This window comes from Bactrocera neohumeralis, chromosome 6 (assembly GCF_024586455.1).
Source record: "Bactrocera neohumeralis isolate Rockhampton chromosome 6, APGP_CSIRO_Bneo_wtdbg2-racon-allhic-juicebox.fasta_v2, whole genome shotgun sequence".
NCBI classification, from domain to species: Eukaryota; Metazoa; Arthropoda; class Insecta; order Diptera; family Tephritidae; genus Bactrocera; species Bactrocera neohumeralis.
The window spans coordinates 57,978,439-57,999,985 of record NC_065923.1 but is presented as its reverse complement, the minus strand read 5'-3'; the positions used below and the strand labels follow the sequence as shown (position 1 = coordinate 57,999,985).

Here is a 21,547-nt window from a genome sequence, read left to right as displayed (position 1 = left end):
GAAATAGAACTACAACCACGCCTACATACCACAAAACATAATTTTAAATTCGCTTGACTCTTTCACTTTCCAGAACACAAATCAAGAAGTAATTAATATAACGGGATACAAGTTTGCCTAATCGATGACGATGGAGCAGACGTTCCATTGGCCGACCATGAAGAATATGATCGGACGAAAGCATGCCCAACGATTGGAAATTAAGTGTGCTCTGCCCAATCCATCCTTTACGCGTTGGCCAAGGCGAATATCGCAATCGATAGAACGATGAGCTGTATGAGATATACGACGACATTAACCCTTAATCGGGCAAGGCCACAAATTTTGAATATTTTTTTGTTTTTCGGTAGCGTCAGTCAAAATAAAAATACAACTTTCTTAGATTTTATTTTTTATTGACAGATATGTTACATTGCCTGGCAAGGGAAAATTAAATTTATGTCAAATGGTATGCACGATAACAGTTATTATGCTTGTTGTAGCTCAATGCAATTCCGCATTTTTCACACATTGTTTGGGTAACTCCTTGGCAATTAGGCATCTTGCATCTTATCCTCTTTTCCGTCCATATTGGCCAATGACCAACTTGATGAAGTCGTAAAGCTTGTGGAGGGGCGTGCTGCGCTGGTCCTTTACGTTTTTTCGCTTGTATTTGTGGCTCGAGGGATCTAGTGTTCTTGACGTTGATTTTTTGTCCGTATTTTAAAAGTGTTTCCGCGATCTGTAAGCGAAACTCTGCCGCAGGCAACAACTTTTCTGTGTTATTGGATCGATATTTTTTATATAGAAGCCAAGCGTTTGCCATCACTAAATCTAATAGGTGGTAAAATACTCGAACTTGCCATCTTGTACTTCGAAGTTTTATTTTATATCTTCCCATGATGGAATCAATAAGGTCTACACCACCCATATGCGCGTTGTATTCACCAACAATAGACGGACGATCAATTTCAACGTACTTCTTTTGAATTTTATCGTACCTTTTTTCTTTACGTTTTGGTATTTCACCAAGGAAAATCGATGCGAGATTTACAATCTTACTATCTTTCCACGAAACTGTTGAAATGTCAATTCCTTCAGCCTGACACACGTACTCTACGGCAGATCCTCTCTCTTTTTTCATCATTTCTTTTTCGCTTGCTAGCTTACAATTGGGAATTCTATTCCTCCGAATTGTTCCCACACTGAATATACCTTCATTTGCCAAGTATACGAGCAGTGGAATTGAAGTAAAATAATTGTCGAAATAAAGTTTGAAATTTTGGTTTCGTGGAATCATACGTGACAGTCTCATGACTATATTGGAAGAGGCTCCCAAATCCGGCTCGTTATCCCCAACGATATTTTCTTTGCCAGTTTCCGGTTCAATTTTGTAAGCAAATCCAGTTGTCCCGCAGAGAACAAATATTTTGTAGCCCCATTTATGAGGCTTGTTTGGCAGGTAGCGTTTCAAAAGGTGGAACATATTTGTTCATCGACGCATAGATGTTGTTCAAGAGGCACTTTTGCAAAATTCTTATTTAACTCATCCAGGATCGGGCGTATTTTGTACATTCTGTCAACATTTTTATCAGTCGACGGCAAATTTTTGCTGTTGTCGTTAAAGTGTATGCGACGTCGTAAATTTTCAAATTTTTTCAGCGGCATCGCTTCTTGTATCATGGATGTACCAATTTTGCTCCAGTGACTGGGTACATTAGGAAGTTGTACTAAGGACATCATATAAACTACTCCAATAAATTGCTGAATATCCATTTCTGATACACGAAATGGATCATTAACGTCCTTTTGGACAACATACAAATTTGTTTCATTGGCAATAAACTTTATCAATTCTTTTGGAAATAAGTACAAGAAATATTCAATTGGCGTTTCGATAATCTTTATATCATAGGGCAATGGTGTATTGCCTGTAAAACGCAATTGGTGCTCTTCCAAAACTAAATTTTTTTTTTTCCAGAGAATGTCATTGTAACCTTTTTTTGTTTTTGTGCTCTCTCTGCCAAAATGGGCGGAACATCGTTCGACGGATCTGCACACAATTCCATATTTTCATTTTCAATATCTTCTAATATATTCTCAACCACTTCATCAAAATCAGCATGTACCAACTCTTCATTATAATTAGGATCATCCACATCATCATCATCATCAAAATCGAGTCCATCTTCACTCTCGTCAAGAATTTCTCGAATTTCACCCTTGCTCAAAGTTTTAGACATTCTGCTAAAAATATATTCGCGTTGTAAGGCAATGTGACATATGTATATGTAACAAACAATAAATACAATATAGAAAAGACAAATGAAATTTTTTTTCGATTGCACTTAGTAAAATCACTAAATTACATGCTCACCCAATGAATTTAAATAAAAAACAAACACGTTTTTCACATTCACAAAAACCGCTTTTCGTCACCAATTTCAGCACTTGTTGTGAAATCACCAAACTTAATGCACTACACTTTTGGCACAAAAATACGTTACAATAGGGATGTCTCGCTCTATCTTATTACTTTTATACTATTCACAGTTTGTACCAGTTGTGTTACAAAAACCAATATGACTATATTAAATAAGAATGGTAAAATTACAGTTAAAAATAGGGTTTGTAACATTTCTGTCACATGACCAGGTAAAGGGTTAACATAGTTCAGCACATTAAAAGACAGCGGCTACGCTGGCTAGGTCATGTCGTTCGAAAGGACGAAAACACTGCAGCTCTGAAAGTATTCGGCACAGTACCCGGGGAAAGAGGAAGACCACCACTCCGTTGGAAAGACCAGGTGGAGAGGGACCTGGCTGGCGCGCTGTTGTCAACTCGAAGAAGACTATACAATTTTGCACTAATAATCCTTTAAAGTACTATTCCATCTTATGACTAAAAATTTGTCAAATCCAATCTAAACTGTTCAAACTTCTAGGTACCGAATATGTGGACGCAGTATTTATGGTTGTGTTTTGACCGAAAATATCGCTTAATGTGTGAGATATACAATTTTAATTCAGACAAAATCCTTTCCTGACAGTAGTTATTCTGTGCATCAAAAACTGGTGATTGTATGTAAAGTACCTTTATGAAACCCCCTATATACTACGTATAATGATTTTCGTTTTACTAAGAAATTGCTAAGATTCCGATTATCTTAGTTGTTTATTAGTGCCGCCGTTCAACAGATCCCTCCATTTACATATATTTATGGTAGGAGTTCAATGTGGCCGTCTCTCGTTTCCGATTGCTAAACGTTATCAACTGACAAAGTTCAGAAGGTTTTGGCTTTAGCAATTGCTCTCTCATTTCCAATGAGAGATCTCTTTATCTCTGCCTCACATTGTGTACATGTTGTACAATGAACATTTAAGATAGTCGGCAAATGTTATAATTTAATGTATGTACAAGTATAGTATTGCCGATGATGTTGACAGAACCGAAAAATCGCATGGATGACTGTTATTTTGTAGAATTATATGTTATTAATATGATGACAAAGACTTTGAAGTGTCAGCAGCGCTTTCACATTATTTCAAAATGCTATATGATTAGAGACCTTCATTTTTCAAAAGTGTCAATAGTATTTCAACTCAAAGAAGGAAATTTTTTATCTCAACTCGAACAAGAATTTCTTGAATTATTTAGCTAATAAAATTTTATAGTTTATTGTAATATGTAAATCAAGTTAGAAAGTTGAAGAAGAGAGATTGTTTATAGACAGTTATGTTTTACTATATATAAAATGTGACTATTGCTCAATAAAAGAAATGAGGAATATCAAATGACTCTTATTAAAGGAAAAATTGTCAACCTTTCACAACAAATTGTTATTTATCAGATAGCAGAGCAATACCAGACCATATGAACAAGAAAGATAGGCCTTCGAGATATAATATGACGGACAAAATTGGAAATTCACCTTTAGTTTCTAGTCATAACATTATTTTGCCTTTATTCAATATCAAATTGAGGCTAACAAATCAGGGGTGTTGAAATATGATAGTTGTCGGAATCAGAATTGAAATCGACAAAAAAAATTTGATGTTCGAAACAAAATTAGTATCGGTTTTGGGTGTGATCGAAAACCGAAAAGCATACATACATATGTATATATTTATTCTATTTTTGCCAATACTATATACTAATAATATGCCACATTCCCTGAGGTTCATTAAGATACCTTCACCAATCATATGGAGTAAAGTCACTTGGATGTTATATGTTTGTTATATGGGCGTTAGGTCAAGTTTTCACCCAATTTTACCTATTTAGGCTCAAAGATATAATGTTATGAGTAAAACACGCTCTCTCATTAGATAACTTGTATATTGGTCGATATATACGGTATAAAGTCACCTGGAAGTTCAAAAATCGTTGTATTAGGTTTATGGGAGCTAAAGGAAGTATTGACCCGATATAACCCATTTTTAACATACAGACATACCAATGTTGTTTCTGAATTTCAATTATATATCGCACATAATGATCGTTATTTATTCAATTCCCAAACAGCCGTTTCTACGCACCGGAATTGACCCGGATTTCATCCGGCCAAGGTCTGTTATTTCGGAGATCTAACCCTGTTTAGATCGGTAAGCCTTAGTTTAAGTTTTTCGTCACTGGAGCAACACCTTGCAGCAGGGTTGCTCCATATCCTCCTGACTCGTGCTGGCATTGAATCCAACGCGGGCCCAGATATACGATTTGACAACCTACACAATGAATGACGAAGACCCACCAGAATTATGGCGGTGGTCTGATAATTAGCATTACCTGGCGACCTATGCCAACCCTTCTCGTTCGAAAAACCTTCCAACTTTATTTCTGCGGACAACCGCACCTTCGTTAGCTTTACCACACCTTCACTGTTTTACCCATTCCTACGGACGTAATCGTTGGCGAACGTTTATTCCGCAAAGTAATCGCAGCAGCTACCGCTCGCTTCATCTCAGCTGGAAGAATCGCGGGACTCCGCCTTAATTTCCGTCCCCTAGGAGTACTAACCGCCATTCACAGTGGAGCCATCAACACATTCACCGACTCTCTTTCAGTGAATGACGTACTTGGAGTCAAACCACCACCCTTTGCAGACGAAGAGCTCGAGTTGCAGCGAGAAACGAGAGCAGCTTTTATTTGGAGCTTAGCTTTTCAGTACTCCCATTAGAAATTTACATCAAAAAAGTACTGATCAGTTGCAAAAGGAATCAACAAGGCTTTTGTTGGAGCAGCATTATTTTAATAAGGTAAATTTGTTTGCTTAATTCTGTTATTGCTGAAGTTACTTCACTGAGAAATACAAACTCGAAGCTCTCATTAATCAAAAACTATATGTATGATGACCGAAATTCCTTGTTTGCAAACTTAACGAATTGAAGTCAGAGATCTGCAATGTTCAGACCACATTATCTGACGACGGCAAATTCTCTGCATCAGTATAGAATGCATTCTCTGCCGCTTCATCTGGTTCCAGATCCACCCTCACTTCCTTCACTGTCGTTGGTACAAATACTTCTCCGTCCACCGTTGCCGCTTCTGCTGACAATGTGAGTGTGGATTATCTCGCTCCTGCTGTATCGAATGCATACTCTACCGCTCCATCTGTTGTCAACTCCACTCTCAACGCTGCCGCTGCTGATGGTACAAATACTTCTCCCTCCAATGTTGATGATTCTGTTATTATTATTCTGTATGTTATTATTGAGACCTGCCTTAATTCTAGTTACTACGAGAGTGAGTAATTCGACAAATTCTATTTTTGTTTTCCGTATGGATAGAGATTCCGAAATAACCGGCTATCTTAGCGGTGCAAGCAGTTCATCAGAAATTTATTTCTCATTTAATATTACTTAGTAATGATGATTATATTCTCAACAACCTATGAACTTACATATGTATGTGTTTGTAGAAATGCGTATCTGTTCATTGTTGTTTCTTACATCCCTCCTAATAGTCCTCTAGAGTTGTATAAATAAAGTTTTCTCACTAGCTTTAAATAAGTTTAGACCGAAAAATATTTGTGTTATTGATGACTTTAATCTATTGTCTGGTCCAGTTGCTACTATAGTCCTGCTCTCATTCCCTTTACTGTTTTGCCTTCTCACGAGTTAGATCGCATCGAAGGCCTCTTTACCATAGTCTCAATCTGATTCAAATCAACTTTTGTTCAAATAGTATTGATCGATTTCTTGACTTAGTGTTCATCCATACCATTCATCATTATCCTTTAAGGTTTGTTACTTATCTTTTCGCTCCTGTCAAACCTATTAAGGGATTAGGTTTTATTTTTACTTTGTGTGATTTCACAAAACTTAACCATCTGCTCCTTAAATTTAAATGTAATAATTTATTTTCTGGATTAGATTCAGCTAATAGTTTTTCGATTTGTAAGAAATCCATTCAAGAATTTTGTCGTTATAATATCCCCGTTAAAAATATAGAACCATATAAATTGCCTTGGTATACTAAGGACCTTAAACGGTTGAAAAATTTTAAAAATAAATATTACAGAAAACTCTCTTTAACATAAACTCATGCCTTATTCGTTCAATTTCAACACTACACAAAACTGTTTAATAATTTGAATAAAATAATCTGTAATAATCTGTTTTTTGATAGCACGGAGTTGACATCTAAGTCTTTTTTTGGAAATTTGTGAAATCTATAACTCGCATTCCTTCCGCTTTATACTTAAAAATATACTTAATAATAAAATACTCTGAAGTTGTAAATAAACTTCAATGGGATATTGATAGTTTTTATGATTGGTGGCCGAAATTAAAGCTTACCTTAATTGAGTCCTAAAATGTCTAACCTAAATCTTTGGCTAATCTTTGACAATATATTTTTTCTTTCAATATTCGCATCAACTCTCAATCGTTCTCTGTGCTTGCTACTTCCAGATTTTCCGACCCCTTACTATCCGTCAAAATTATTGTTAACGTATATTGTTGGTTTCTATCTTAGCATATGCTATGTTCATCTGAAGACTATGTTATCTATTCTCAGTTAATAGGATTTAAAGTGTTCAAAAAGATTTTCCTTAAATTCACCCTCCACTTCTTAAAGTTTGTTGACCCCATACCGTCTTATGAATCTCGTTTATTGCTATTAAACCTTAAATCACTTGAAAATCGACGGTCCGTTCACTGCCATTCATTTGATTTCAATGTTATTAATGGAGGTATTGATTTCTTCATTTGTTAGGAAAAATATTCAATATTCTTCAGCTTCACCTCAGATCTATTTCCCCATTTTACTGTAAAAATGAGAAAACTAAACTTTCAGATTAAGCCCCTCTCAAGCGTGCTATGCGAAAGTTTAACTATTCGGTAACAAGGGCTTGAATAGTTTCGGTTCGATTTGGCACATTTCAAAGGCAGTATTTGAGCAAAGTTGTATCCCGAAAAAGTAATAATCAAATAGAATTTAAAATTGTGATATGGGAAGTAGGCGTGGTTGTTCAATTTCCCTCATTTTCGCATACATAGGAATGTGAGAAGAATGTCATACACCAAATTTGGTTAACTCGTTTGGGCGGGTCCCGATATATGTGATTTCACCTAAAAGTGGGCGGTGCCACCATCTCGGATGTAAAATTGTATGCCTCTGTCGTATTTAGTTATTGATTTATCGCGCTTTCAGTAGTTTTTAACAGTGCCGTTACACGGGCAGTGGACGGGGTTATCTTCCGATGTCATTAATTTTTAGAGTTTTTGCTGTTGTTGTAGCGGCAGAATTCTGCCGAGTTGGCAGTCCTGGCTGTACAAAAAATCAAAGTCCGCTCCGGTTACGTAGACCCAACTGTCGTGGGGATGTGTTGTTGTTGCAGAATTTTGCCGAGTGGACATAAGTTTACAGTGCCGGAAAGGTGTGCTAAGAGATTTTTCCAAATAATTAACGCACATGTGCCTATAGTTATTACTCAAGTCACAGCTTGCTTGAACGGACGGACGGACAGACAGACAATCACCCGGATTTCAACTTTTCTCGTCATCCTGATCATTTATATATATGTTATAACTATCTCGATTAGTTTTAGGTGATACGTATAAGCGTTAGGTGAACAAAACTATAATACTCTGTAGTGTCGTATTTAAAAAATAAAAATCTAGATTAAAAAATGAAAATTTAATTTTTAATGGAACATTTTTTAATTATAAAATTCGCAACCCTCCTTCAAAGTATACTATGTAATATTTAAGAGCAAAAAAAGTTTCATCGAAATTTAGTGAATGTAAGTTAGTACTACTCTCGTTATTATTGCAAATAAAAACTGTAATATATTTTTATTTTATGAAAGTATCAAATTTTATTGAATAAGTAAAAAATCATATATGTATATTGTTTAAACACAGAATATTATATAATAATATGATTATATAAACATAAAGGAATTGCGATGTTATTACATAAACAACATAATAAGGCCTCCGAAAATTTCCTAATCTTCTCCTAAAAGATTATAAGTATTTAATTTTTAACGTGTTAACCATTTAACAATAATACAATTTGAATTTCAAATAACGTTTTTTATCCAGTAAAAATAAAGAATATAATGGTTTTGCCATTTGGCAGACTGGATAACAGCCCTTGATGTAGTAATAATATTTCAAGAACAAGTTTCTCAAAACGACCCGTAACCTCAAAACAAGTGGTTATTACATGTATAACAATGTAAAAAGTGAAAACAATGCAGATACAATGAAAATTTTAGTTCTTTAAATTTTGGCAGATTTGGCCAGGTTTAAACCTTCAGTAAGCATTCTACCAAAGTCAGCATGAACTAAAGTAAAGTTCTTAACAGCGCGCTCCTGAATAAATTGACTGGCATTACTCAAATTGTCTACAATATTAGCTACCAAACGCTGACGTGCTTTCTCATCTAAAACATAAACCCAAAAATCTGTCACCTGGCTGTAGTTATCCTCGGTGAAGCCGCTGGTGAAGCGATAAACCTCGCCCTGCACAGGGCAACACGGCATAAGGCTCTTTGCACGAGCACTTTCGTCTGGTCCAGAAAACGAGTTCGGGAAATAATTAGGAGCACCACCTTGATTATCGTTAACACGCATTGCGCCATCGCGTTGATAGTTAGTTACACTAACACGATAAGGACAATTCACCGGGATCTGCAAATAATTAGGGCCCAAACGATGTCTATGTGTATCGGAGTACGAGAAAAGTCGACCTTGCAACATCTTATCTGGTGATGGTTCGATGCCTGGGACCAAATGCGCTGGACTAAAGGCAATTTGTTCAACTTCAGCAAAGTAATTGGTCGGATTTCTATCAAGTACCATCTTGCCAAATTGGATAAGTGGGAAATCCTTATGGCTCCACACTTTTGTCACATCAAAAGGATTATATTTAAATTTCTTAGCTTGGTCAAATGTCATCACTTGCAGATACCATGTCCAACTGGGATAATTGCCATTCTTAATAGCATTGTATAGATCACGAATACTATAATCTGGATCAGTTGCTGCCAACTCTTGAGCAATCTTAGGGTCGAGATTCTTGATTCCTTGATCAGTTTTGTAGTGAAACTTGGCATAGATAGGCTCACCTTTGCAATTTACCAACTTGAAGGTATGAGAACCATAACCATTCATATGGCGATAACCATCGGGAATACCTCGATCGCCAAACAAAAAGGACACCTGCAAAGACATCCGATTATGTAATTAAGTATAACATTTGTATAGCCTTTACACACAGCCGAATTAATTTAGTACATTCAGATTATAATCAAGAAACCAATTTTTGCCTTTCACAAAGCCGTCAACTGGATTAACGGTAAGCTCGTTTAACGATCACCTGTTATATATGATTTTGTTTTTCATTTTGTGTTTTTTCTATTGATTAAAATTCATAAACTGATTGCTATTTTATCAATCCACAAAACCAATTTTACAACCTGGAGAACTACCCGCAGAGTTGCATTTCAGTTTCAACTCTACTAAAATGCGATTAAAAATGAATGCAGTAAATTAATCATTTTATTTTGAAAAGTAAATCAATCTAAATTAACGCTTTAATCGAACAAACTCCGGTTAATTGATCAGTTAACTTCTGTGCGAAACGACGAATATACTTTCGCAACATGTTACTTCTAACGTTTGTTTGTAACACTTAAACTAATCAAGATAGATATGGATTTATACATACATATATAAATAAATGATCCGAATGACAAGACCAGTTGGCTTCGGAATGACTGTCTGTCTGATATCTTGAAGAAAATTTACTAAATTACTTTACTACTTTTAATTATACATTAGAATTATTGGACTATTGCCACACCCACAAATTCCGCTAAGCGAAAACATATAACGGCAATAACTAAGCTCAAAATTGTCATTTGGTACAAGGTATCGCAGTAGTAAGAAGCACCTGTAGGCTGGAAATTAATCAAAGTGAGCATGGGCACTATTTAATATATAATGTCGGCAAGATGATATATTAAAGGGCTCCATAGGTGCCGTTATAAGATTTGAACAATGGACATGACACCGCCCACCTTGAGGTGAAAAACTATACCTCAGGAAGTTTTTGACTAATTTGCACAATAATGTCGACGTTATCTTAGTAAAAAATTAGGCGAAATCGAAATACAATCACGCCTACACTCTATATAGCGAAATTTCAAATTCCGTACATATCGTTCATTTTACAGTATACTACCCAAACCACAATGGAGTTATCGGAAGAAAACTTTATACAAATAATTCCATAAAGTTATGACATCTATCGTCTCAAAATGGTCGAAATAAGACCATAAGTTATCAAGTTCGCAGACACTGAAAACGTGGGCCTGAGAGCCTATAACTGACTGTTTACCGAAAATAACGGTTAATCAAATATAGTAGATCGAATTATTTCTCCCACTTTAACCTAGGCAAATTGCGAAAGTATAAAATATCGGTTACACCCGAATTTAGCCCTTCTTTACTTATATTTTCATATGTTTCCTTTATACCTGGTGAGTACTTTCCGGCCGAAGAGTTAAAAAGTCCCAGAACATATCAGGATCTTTCAAATGAGTTTGCGGATTACGCTTCTGGGTGTGGATAAAGCTGGGGAACAAAATCGGATCGCGAATAAAGAAAATGGGTGTGTTATTGCCCACCAAATCCCAAATACCGTCTTCAGTATAAAATTTTACAGCAAAACCGCGTGGATCACGAGCGGTATCAGCTGATCCACTTTCTCCACCCACAGTGGAAAAACGCACAGCAATCGGCGTACGTTTATGTACCTTCTCAAATACCTTAGCCGCGCAATATTTTGTAATATCATGTGTTACTTCAAAATATCCAAATGCACCGGCACCTTTGGCATGAACAACACGCTCTGGTATACGTTCACGGTCGAAAGCAGCCATTTCATCTAAAAACTTGACATCCTGCAACAATACTGGACCCCTTGGCCCCACAGTCAGCGTGGCATCCTTAATACCAACAGGATTCCCAGCTCCTGTCGTAATTGTGCCAGGAGGTTTCTAAACAGAAAAAAGTATCAAAAACAAAAATAATTAATTAAATGCAATAAAACTAAGAAGAATGAGTATAACTAAGGAATGAAATTTTAATATTCAAATATATATTATAATAAAGGATCGGCCACGCGTTGCTGTGGTATATATTTTATACTATTATTCATATAATAAACTATTCAATACAGTGAAAATGTCAACGAATAAAGGCGAAACCGTTTTTAACGGTACAAGAATCCAGGTGATTTTACTTGAGGTTTAACTTTGAATATGTTCATACAAATAAATGTCAATGAAAAAAAAGGAACTTAAGGCTGTTTTCTCACTTAGGTTAACAGCATCTGTCAGTTCTATTAAAAAAAACGTTCTTTACCGAAAGAAGGAATCTTGGCTAAGAACTTAAGTGACAAATGGCTGCTAAACATTTGAACTTTCCTAACTCGAATCACAATAATCCACAAAAAACTTCGAGTTATGGCTGAAAATTCGTATGCAATTTGACTTCTATTGTTAATTCAAGAGTTCAAGTTATAGAAGTTTGAGTTATTGAAGTTCAACTATATTATATTTTTTTGAGGATTGTGAATACATGCGTACGTTTAGAAATATATACAGGGAAATATCCCATAAACAAACACTGACGAACCAGCCTTTCTGTCCAGTTATTAGAGTTGTCCGCTTAATAGATTGTACGTAATAAATATCAACAAATTGTGGGAACGGTCAATATATTAATGGAGATGTCCTCTTAATAGAGCGTCCATTTAATGCAGCTTTCACTGTATTTCTAATTTATGAATTGTTTTGACTATCCTATCTAAGTTTTAGTAAATTGGTTCAGTAGTTTAGGGGTCCATCGCAGACAAACAACGTGACAAGTAATTTTTATATATAAATACAATACGAATACATGTACATATATACATACATATGTAAATTTATACTAATTGTTTTCAAATGTACATACATAAGAAAGTATGTATGCCCAAATTATTCGGGATACGGACATGCATGTAGCTTAGTGGTTGTTATAGCTCCAGCATTATGCCGAGTTGGCAGTTCTTGGCCGGATAAAAATTCGTCCGTCCGGTTACCCGACTTTCGTGGAAACGGCATATAGCTTTACGTTTATAATTTTTTATGTTGCTTTATCTGCTTGATGTTGTGCTCAAAGCACTATTATGTATAAAAAGTACAACTTTAACTATGTAGATTAGCACTTGCTATTAAAATTTCCTTTATTTCCATAAGTGTGAGCTATTAAGACAGTCAAAATAATAGTAGTGCATAGATTAAGCTATCAAAACACAAAAATAAAATATGTAGTTTGATAACCAATTTTCAGAAAAGTATTGAGTTTTTTATTAATTTTATAAAGAAGTTAAAAAATTATTTGGTTGTTCACCTACATATGATGATTCGAATAGCCCTAAAATACAAACTGAATCCTGGAACACGTGGACGTCTTCGGGAAATAACTGACAAAGAGGCTAATTAATATTATCTAATCTTACTAATATCTAATATTACTAATATTATCAAAGCAGAATTCTTTTGCACCTGCAACGTAAATTAAAAAAAGAACTGGTTCTGGACAGAAGTGTAGAAACAATTCGTAGATTGTAATTTAGAAAATCAAAGCCCAAGAAATGTGCCATTGTTATCAAAAAAACATGCGGCTCAAAGGCTGAAGTTAGCAAATGCACTTTGATAGGCCCCTAGCGAAATGATGAAACATTTGATGGACAGATAAATCCATAATCGTGCTATACGGTGCAATGCGATCTCGTCAATATCAATAAGATGACTAACCAACTCGGAGTGCAATCAAAAATACACCACCAAAATAATTAAATATGGGAAGTTTGGGCATGTTTTTAAATTTATATAGTTGGACCGATATATTGGATTAAAGAAACCATGAATCGTACTGTGTATGTTCGAATTTTACAGGAAGTAATGCTACCATATTCCCGTGAAAAAATGCCGCTATTTTGGGTCTTTCAACAATGACACAAAGCACACAAGCAAGTTGGCCCAGCAGTGGTTTTAGAAAAGTAGGATTAGAGTGGCCTGCACAATCTCCAAATCTCTACCCTATAGAATTTGTGGTTGCCGATGCTAATCCGACTAATAATAATCAACTTTGAGAAACTCTTGGGCGTGCATGAAACTCAATAACAATCGAACGATTGGAAAAACTTATTGTTTCAATACATTGTAAAAGCCAACAAAGTACACGTTACTAAGAATTATTTAGTTTGTCATATACTTAAGTTAATTTTGCTATGAAAATCTTTAATTTTTAAATTAGTACCAGAAACATTTTTACTCATCTGAATTATATTTACTATTATTTTGACAGTCTTTATATTCTTATTAATTTAATTAATTCGAAATTAAACATGATCAAATAATACTAAATATCAAAAGTTGCAAAATAAAAATTTAGCAAATAACAAACCGACATTTTCTTTATTTTTTTACTACTGTTATTTTAACCACAACTGTACATACATATGCACGAAATTAAACACACATACATTATACAATACTTAAATTTGTGATTAAAATCTAAAATAAAAATTTATTTTTTCCACCTCCATATCAATGCTTTTTGCTTATTTTGGCAGATAACATGTTCAGATAATACATTGAAAACATTAAGATAAGAGTGGTGTTCATTACACACCCAACCTTCTATTTACTTATTTATGAATATGTCCTCCGAGTGATAATTCTATACCTACATATATGTATAAATACACATTTAGGTACAAACGTACATACGTTTGTTTGCATGCATTTTAAATCCAATACTAAAATTCAATATCTCGCTTTGACTTTGTGCTCTGCATTCATCTTTCATAAGTTCAAGGCTAGAAGCGTTGCCGTTAATACAAAGTTCATTTAAAAGTACTGGAAAATGTTATCTATAAAGAATTATACTATATATTTTTTAACTTGGTCTCTTGCAGAAATAATTAATTTTATAAATATTAAAGTTTGTGCAATTTTTTGTAAATTATTAAGGTAAAATTGTATTTTCATTGCAAAAATGTAACGAAACATTTGTACTTCGATTTTATTAAAATCTTATAACAAATATTCTCATTTTCTAGCTTATTGTTTAAGCCACTAAATACGTACATATATTAGTAAGATATAATTTCACTTTATAACAATAAATGCTAGTATTTGGAAATAAATCAAAGAAATACTGAAAATTGTTTATACGAATGTACCATGTACATACATATGTACATGTTGTATGTATATGTTTTTCCATATTTTAGATTGTATCTAATACGCAATTATTGCCTCCATTTCCGACACAGTATACATACATATATACATATATGCATTATATAGTATACTGTAGTAATTTAAAATAAACGTCAGCAGTGCTGGTGCGATATAGAATTTTAACTTATAAAATTTTGTATTATTTCATTTTATTTCACCCATTAAAATGTGTAATGCTGGGTTTATCAACTTCGGTGCAACTCAGTCCAGTGTACCTCATTGTTTTATTATTTTTACTTCGCTCAAAATTTATAATTAACTGTAATATGTACTACTTTACATATACATATGTATGTATGTACGTATGTACAGAAAATGATGCAAATTGTTTAAAGTTGTAAATGTAATTGAACAACAGCCGAAGGTTACACCGTTGATAAACAGGTTGTATTCTGAAATTTAAACTTTTAAATACTTATGTATACGTAGCATCGTAGTTAGGTAATTTACCATTCTCGCCAAATTCAATCAAATGCGTCAAAATGCAAATAATTAGCTGTAGTAAAACCAATTTCGTTGCGACTAAGTACGCATAGGCATGTTCTTATATACATATATACATGTGTATGTAATTTTATAAAGACGTGATTCCATTCGAAATTTCATTGCGTGCATTGACAATGCCAAAACTGCAAATTTTAACAGTGTGTGGTATGTTATGTAATTATGTCCATGTGTTTCTCAAAGCAAGTCCTATAACATCTATTACAAGCCATATCGGAAGAAAACTATTTTAACACACATACTGAATACAGGGTACAGTTCTCGGACGCGAACAAATTCGTGAATCATTAAGCTAATTGAAAGGAGTTATAGTATAGTTGTAGCAGCAACAATAGCAGTGCACACTAGCATTTCTACTTACACATATACACCACTGGCAGTCAATGTGATTATACGAAAATAACTTCATACCAGTTTTTACAATCGTGGAATGAAGTGCATTGACTTTTATATGTATAAACTGTGCCATGCTTCATTGAAATATAGAGTACTCGAAGGTGCCTTTTGTGGCTTTGATTTGCGCATTCAATGGAACTATGACTATTAAAATATACCACATAAGGTTTTACATCATCGTATATATAGTATAATACATTTGATTATTTGCTTTAATTTAAAAAGGTTTCACCATATGACCATGTATTTTACACAAAGACATACGGGTATATAGATGAATGTACATATGTATATATTCAACAGGTTTCTGTTTATATTATTGTGTGCACTTGCATAAGAACACAAGGATATATGAGGAAATCTGACATTTTTGCTTATTTCACTTTGAACTAAGTGTAATATCTTGTACCAAATTAAATCACATTTATGCGTAATTTTAACATGGAATTTTTGCATATAAAGACCAGGAAAACCAATTAAAGTTTTATCTGGATATTTTTTTATTAATACGTGTACATAATTTAAAAGACCCCTTAAACAATAAATGCAAAACTTCTGGACACATAGCTTAAAACTTGAGTACAACAAAATAAAACTACATTTTCTGCATGACTGACGTTTACTACATACATATGTATGTACAAATACAAAATTTTATTCGAAATAGTCACATTTTACTTTCACAAAAGACCTCAAACGATTCGGACATTGATTAATAGCAGCACGCACAGTTTCTCTTGATATTGACGACGCTGCTCGAATACTGGAGCAGAATCTTGGTGGAAGATCCAATGTTCTTTACCGAAAATAGTTTCGCCTTACTGCTTTACCACTCCTTCTAAAACATCAGTTTTAACTCCTATTTTACAGAAGTGAAAAGGTGTAACGCCATTATAGAACCTGGATGGAGACCATGGAATATCATTTTTTTTTGCTCTTGGGAAGTTTTTGCGTAGATTTTGTCATTTCCCTTATTAAATTTTTTTTTAACAGTGAACATTTTTTGATCTTTAAAAAAGATACTATCATGCGCCTGTGAGAAATTGATCAGTTGACCGACTTAGTTTTAGCATTGATCGGGTCGGTATATCTATTTCCCTTAACAAAATTTTGCGTTTTCTAAAAGGATTTCTGCGAATGCAGACTTCATCCGTAAACCTTTGGTAAGGGCTGATTATTAAACAAGGATTGCGTTTTAAATTTCGGGATTCTCCATTAAGATCTATACACTTTTGTATGCGTTTGGACTAATAGTCGAAGCACTTTTGTCAATGTGATCGAGGTATCTCAAAACCCTAATTCTGATCGTATCATCGGCCTCTTCAAGTGTCGAAAAACGTTGACGTCTTAGTTTATTTTTTACGTACAGGAATTTCCACTACAGCCGGTTATACGTTACCAGAATTGACCTGAATTTTATCCGGCCAAGGCCTGTTTTTTCCGTGATCTAATACCCGTTAGGATAGGTGAGATTTAGATTAAGTGTGTTGTCACTGAACAACTCCTTGCAGCAAGGTTGCCCCGCATACTCCTAGTCAAACCCGGGCCCAGAGGAAGAAAAAATCAACTTACATGATCCTGATGGTCCGCACAAATATTTAATGGAAAAAAATAACGTTTATCTAATAAGGGATCTTTAGAGCATCTGAGATTTAAGCTTCATTTAACTAACTATATTTTGAAATTTTTGTATAAAAATGGAAGAATGCCACGCAAGCCACCAATGAAATTTCTGAAGTTTACGGAGACGATGCTGTATCAATACGTGTAGCACAACAATGGTTCACTCGCTTTCGTTCTGGAACTTTCGAAATTTCGATTTACACTAATGAAAGTTTTACACTGATGAACTAATGTCTCTAGCGGAAAATCGCAAAATGTGGTCGACCAGAATGGTACATATTTGTTTATTTATTTATTATTATAAATAAAATAAATTAATTAAAATTTTATTAGTAATACGAAAAGGCTTTTTCGACTACCCAATAACTGATATAACTTCAAATAACAAGTAATATCCAACTAGTATTGAACAAATAAGCAAAGTAATTCAAAATAATAAATTTAATAAAGTAATAATTTGCATTACATGGACATAAAATTTATTAAAGGGTTGGTCATAAGCTTTAAAATTTATACAATGGACCAATAAGGCTTACATACACCTAGTTCTATTAAATTACGAAACGTTTGTATGTTATAAAATGAATAAATTTTGTGGTTTTTTCTATCCATTTCAAAAGATATATATTTAACATTAAATTTAGCATATCAAAATATTTTTTTTTACGCAAATAAAAAAAATAATGCTAAAGCTTAAAATGGACATAATTTATATCAAAAAGTTTACGTACATTAATGATTATTTATATAAATCAAAAGTAATTACAATAGTTTTAGCGGTTCTTGGCCTACATTTTGTTGCTATTATTGTCCCTAGACATCGATGTATGCTCCCAACTCAATTTCTAGTATTATTTCCGGATATTTTGTCCCACTAAGTACATTATACAGCTTTTTGGCCTTATTTTGATAAAATTCGATGTTTTCGAATTCGATTTTCCAAAAAGTTCCAGATGTTTTGAATCGGATTAATGTATGGTGAATGCGGTACCTATGGAGTTATTTTTAATTCCATAACAACCCTGCACCTACAAGATAAGATGGGTGTTTTGGGTCGTTATCCTGTTGTAAATAGAAGTAGCCGCTATTAACAGCCGATTTAAGCACACTTAAAATTTAAATTTTTTTCTTAAAATGTTCAGATACACAATACCACAAAAGTAGGAATAAAAAAAGTTTTTCACAACGCCCTAAAATTCAGCATACATATGGTATATCAACAAACAAAACAACAAAACCCAAGGTTCATTACTGTATCTACTGAACTAATAGCGCAATTCAGCGGTCCTGATAAAAAAATTTTTAAAACCTTATGCCTACCAAACTAAATTTATGATATCTAGACATATGTACATATATTATAAGGATTTACTATTTATAGTAATTATACTTTAGAAATTTATCGAATTTTTCCGGCGAAAATATGGCGTTAACAAGTATCAAACACATCTACAACAAAAAGGCACATGAGCTATTATGTATATGGTAAAAGTAACTTATAGACGAAAGAAAAAAAAAATAAAAAAAAGGATTATACGGTCAATACAAATTCATTATATTGTGATTAGTAACGCAAAATCTTTCAGAATTTGTTTTCTCTAGATAAATCTTGGTGTTGGTTCGAACAGGGTTATTTTTTTAAGGCCGTTTGGTCCAACCAAGGTATATTTTGAAGCGCGGCCGAAGACCGCCAATGCTGACAGGAATTCTACATGAAGAAAATAATAATGAGCTATTTACTTCCTGCCTTTGATGCATTATTTATTTTCTTTATTTATTTTGGTGGCCTTGTAAAATGCATATATAGAAGACTGTTTATATGCTAGAACGTAACACTTTTGTTATTGTGGGAACAAAAATAATTGATTATACATTAAATAAAAGTTATTTTTGAACTGTTATTTCATATTAATAAATGGGTATAAACGAATAAATGAAGTGCTAGTGAATATAAAAGGAGAAACACGCACTTTAAATTTTCAAACATTAAATGTATATAATTCAAAAACCAAAAGTTAGCAGCAAATATACATAAGTATATGTATATAAAAACCGCTGTAAGTTAAAAACGGAGGTTAAGATTACAATTTTTATTATTTCATTGATTGTTCTTATGAAATCAAAATTATATACTTATTATAATGAATGACAAAGTATGGAATAGTAGTGTGGTGTTTGTATGCATAAATTGCAAGTCATAATTAGACTGTTAATGGAAAATAGATTCAAGCAATTAACACGAGAGAAATCAGCTTATACATCTAAAAGGAATTTTTGCGAAGCTCTACCAAAATAAAAAATAAACTATTAAGGTGCGAAAATTGATTCTTTTGCAATAGTTATTACGCCTTTCGAAAAAGAATGCATGTATGCCTATACATATACTTCTAATATATATATGTATATACCTACGTATATATATGCTGGTAGGTAAAATGGCTGTCTTACGACGCACCTAGGGCTTTAAGAGGCACATTGTGATAATACATATCGCAATTTGCGAGGATTTAAAAAAAAAAAGACTTTACAAAAGACCAATTTCGTATAAATATATTAAATAGCTTCAATTAAAGCTTGGGAATAAATATTAGCAATGGTGTATAGGAACTCAGATGTTATAAAAACTAGTGTTATGCATACTTTTTTTTTAAGTTAAGAAAAGTATACGTATTTAAATATTATAATTATGTTAAATTCAAAAAATGATCTAAAATCTATACCTAAAATATAACGGAAGCTCTACTCATATTTAATTTAGTTGTAATATTCATAGTTAAAGGGTTAAAATGACAAAAAAAAGTGTACAGAAGTATAAGTACATATCCTTCCATAAAATCTACCAAATACACTGAAAACCCAACTAAATTTTAATTGATCTTTAAAATTAGGTGATTTTAACTTCATAAAACCCTTATCTCGATATTAGCACAACACTTACCGACAAATTATTTTTATAGTCGATTAGTTGGTTTGTGGCTGCGTCACGATTAGACATATTTTCCAAGAGTAGCTTCAAACAGTTTAAAGAATCACAAAGGCAAAACCGGCAAAAGTGCGTAATTTAATTGCAGAATTAAAATATATTTTAAAACCGTCTTTACACGGAAAAATGATATGCAGGTGAAAACTGGAAGCTCTTTTATACGTTCTGACATTCAATGACAATAACTTATTAGGGTTACATTGACTCAAAACGGAGTAGATCTTGCTGTGTTGCCGTATATATATAATTTATTTTAATTTTTGAGAAGTGATTTACGGTTTCAATAAATAACGGGATTCTGTAACCACTCTCTAGTCTCGTAATGTAATAGATTTTGTGACTGTTACTTACAGAATAGTAAAATCGTCTCAAATCTCAAAAATTGCCTCTAACTTACCGTGCGATTCTGTAACTTGAGACAGTCTCAAGTCTCTAAATTTGAGATTTTAAGTTAGAGACAATTTTTGAGACTTGAGATGATATTGCTATTCTGTAAGTGACAGTCACAAAATCTATTACATTTCATTATTCAGAGATGTTTTTACACTTGAATGAAAATAAATATGTCGATAACAAATATTAAATTTTCTATAACATAGTCAAAAAACATAATTATCAATGAAAATAAAAATATATGTTGATTTTGTTTCATAATATTTACGAAATTTATGTAAAATTGATTTATTTTTAACCTTTTCGTGTTTGAGTTGCTTACAAAATATAAAGAAACGACAATCGATTAATATCTATGATGATCTCTATTCAGTATATTCAAAATGGCAGACAAGAGTTCTTTTAGTTTTGTGACCTGCTAACTACCAGGTCTCAATATTTTGAGACTAACGCTAGAGACTGTTTAGTGAATAGTAACAAGTCTCAAATTGAGACTTTGCCTCAAAATGTCTCAAATAGAGACTAGAGACTGGTTACAGAATCCCGCTATTAAAATCTCAAATTCAGAGACTTGAGATTGTATCACAGTACAGAATCGCACGGTTTAGCTCAAAATGTCTCAAATAGAGACTGGTTACAGAATCCCGCTATTAAATAACTCAATACTAATAGCTCTAAATTAATTCATTTAATATGTTATTGTTAGTTTAGCTTACAAATGTACCATTTTTGTGAATATTAAGAATTAGTAAATTAATTTATTTCTTCTTCTTAATTAGCGATTATAGCCGAGTTAACAACAGCGCGCCAGTCGTTTCTTCTTTTCGCTACGTGGCGTCAATTGGATATTCCAAGCT

General features: G+C 33.3%; 2 protein-coding genes across 2 annotated transcripts; both read right to left on the bottom strand.

Annotated features, from left to right (window-relative positions):
* Positions 1 to 1,449: 1,449 nt before the first annotated feature.
* On the bottom strand, positions 1,450 to 2,222 carry LOC126762808 (piggyBac transposable element-derived protein 1-like). Its single transcript, XM_050479852.1, has 2 exons — positions 2,039 to 2,222; positions 1,450 to 1,940 (listed from the first exon to the last, which is right to left on the bottom strand). Exons 1-2 carry the CDS (start codon positions 2,220 to 2,222, stop codon positions 1,450 to 1,452), a joined length of 675 nt encoding a protein of 224 aa, XP_050335809.1.
* Positions 2,223 to 8,271: 6,049 nt separating this feature from the next.
* On the bottom strand, positions 8,272 to 20,471 carry LOC126762317 (catalase). The gene is made up of 3 exons (XM_050479010.1): positions 20,253 to 20,471; positions 10,970 to 11,491; positions 8,272 to 9,650 (listed from the first exon to the last, which is right to left on the bottom strand). The coding sequence occupies exons 1-3, from the start codon at positions 20,307 to 20,309 to the stop codon at positions 8,709 to 8,711; spliced, it is 1,521 nt and encodes a 506-aa protein (XP_050334967.1). The 5' UTR covers positions 20,310 to 20,471; the 3' UTR covers positions 8,272 to 8,708.
* Between the last annotated feature and the right edge of the window lie 1,076 nt (positions 20,472 to 21,547).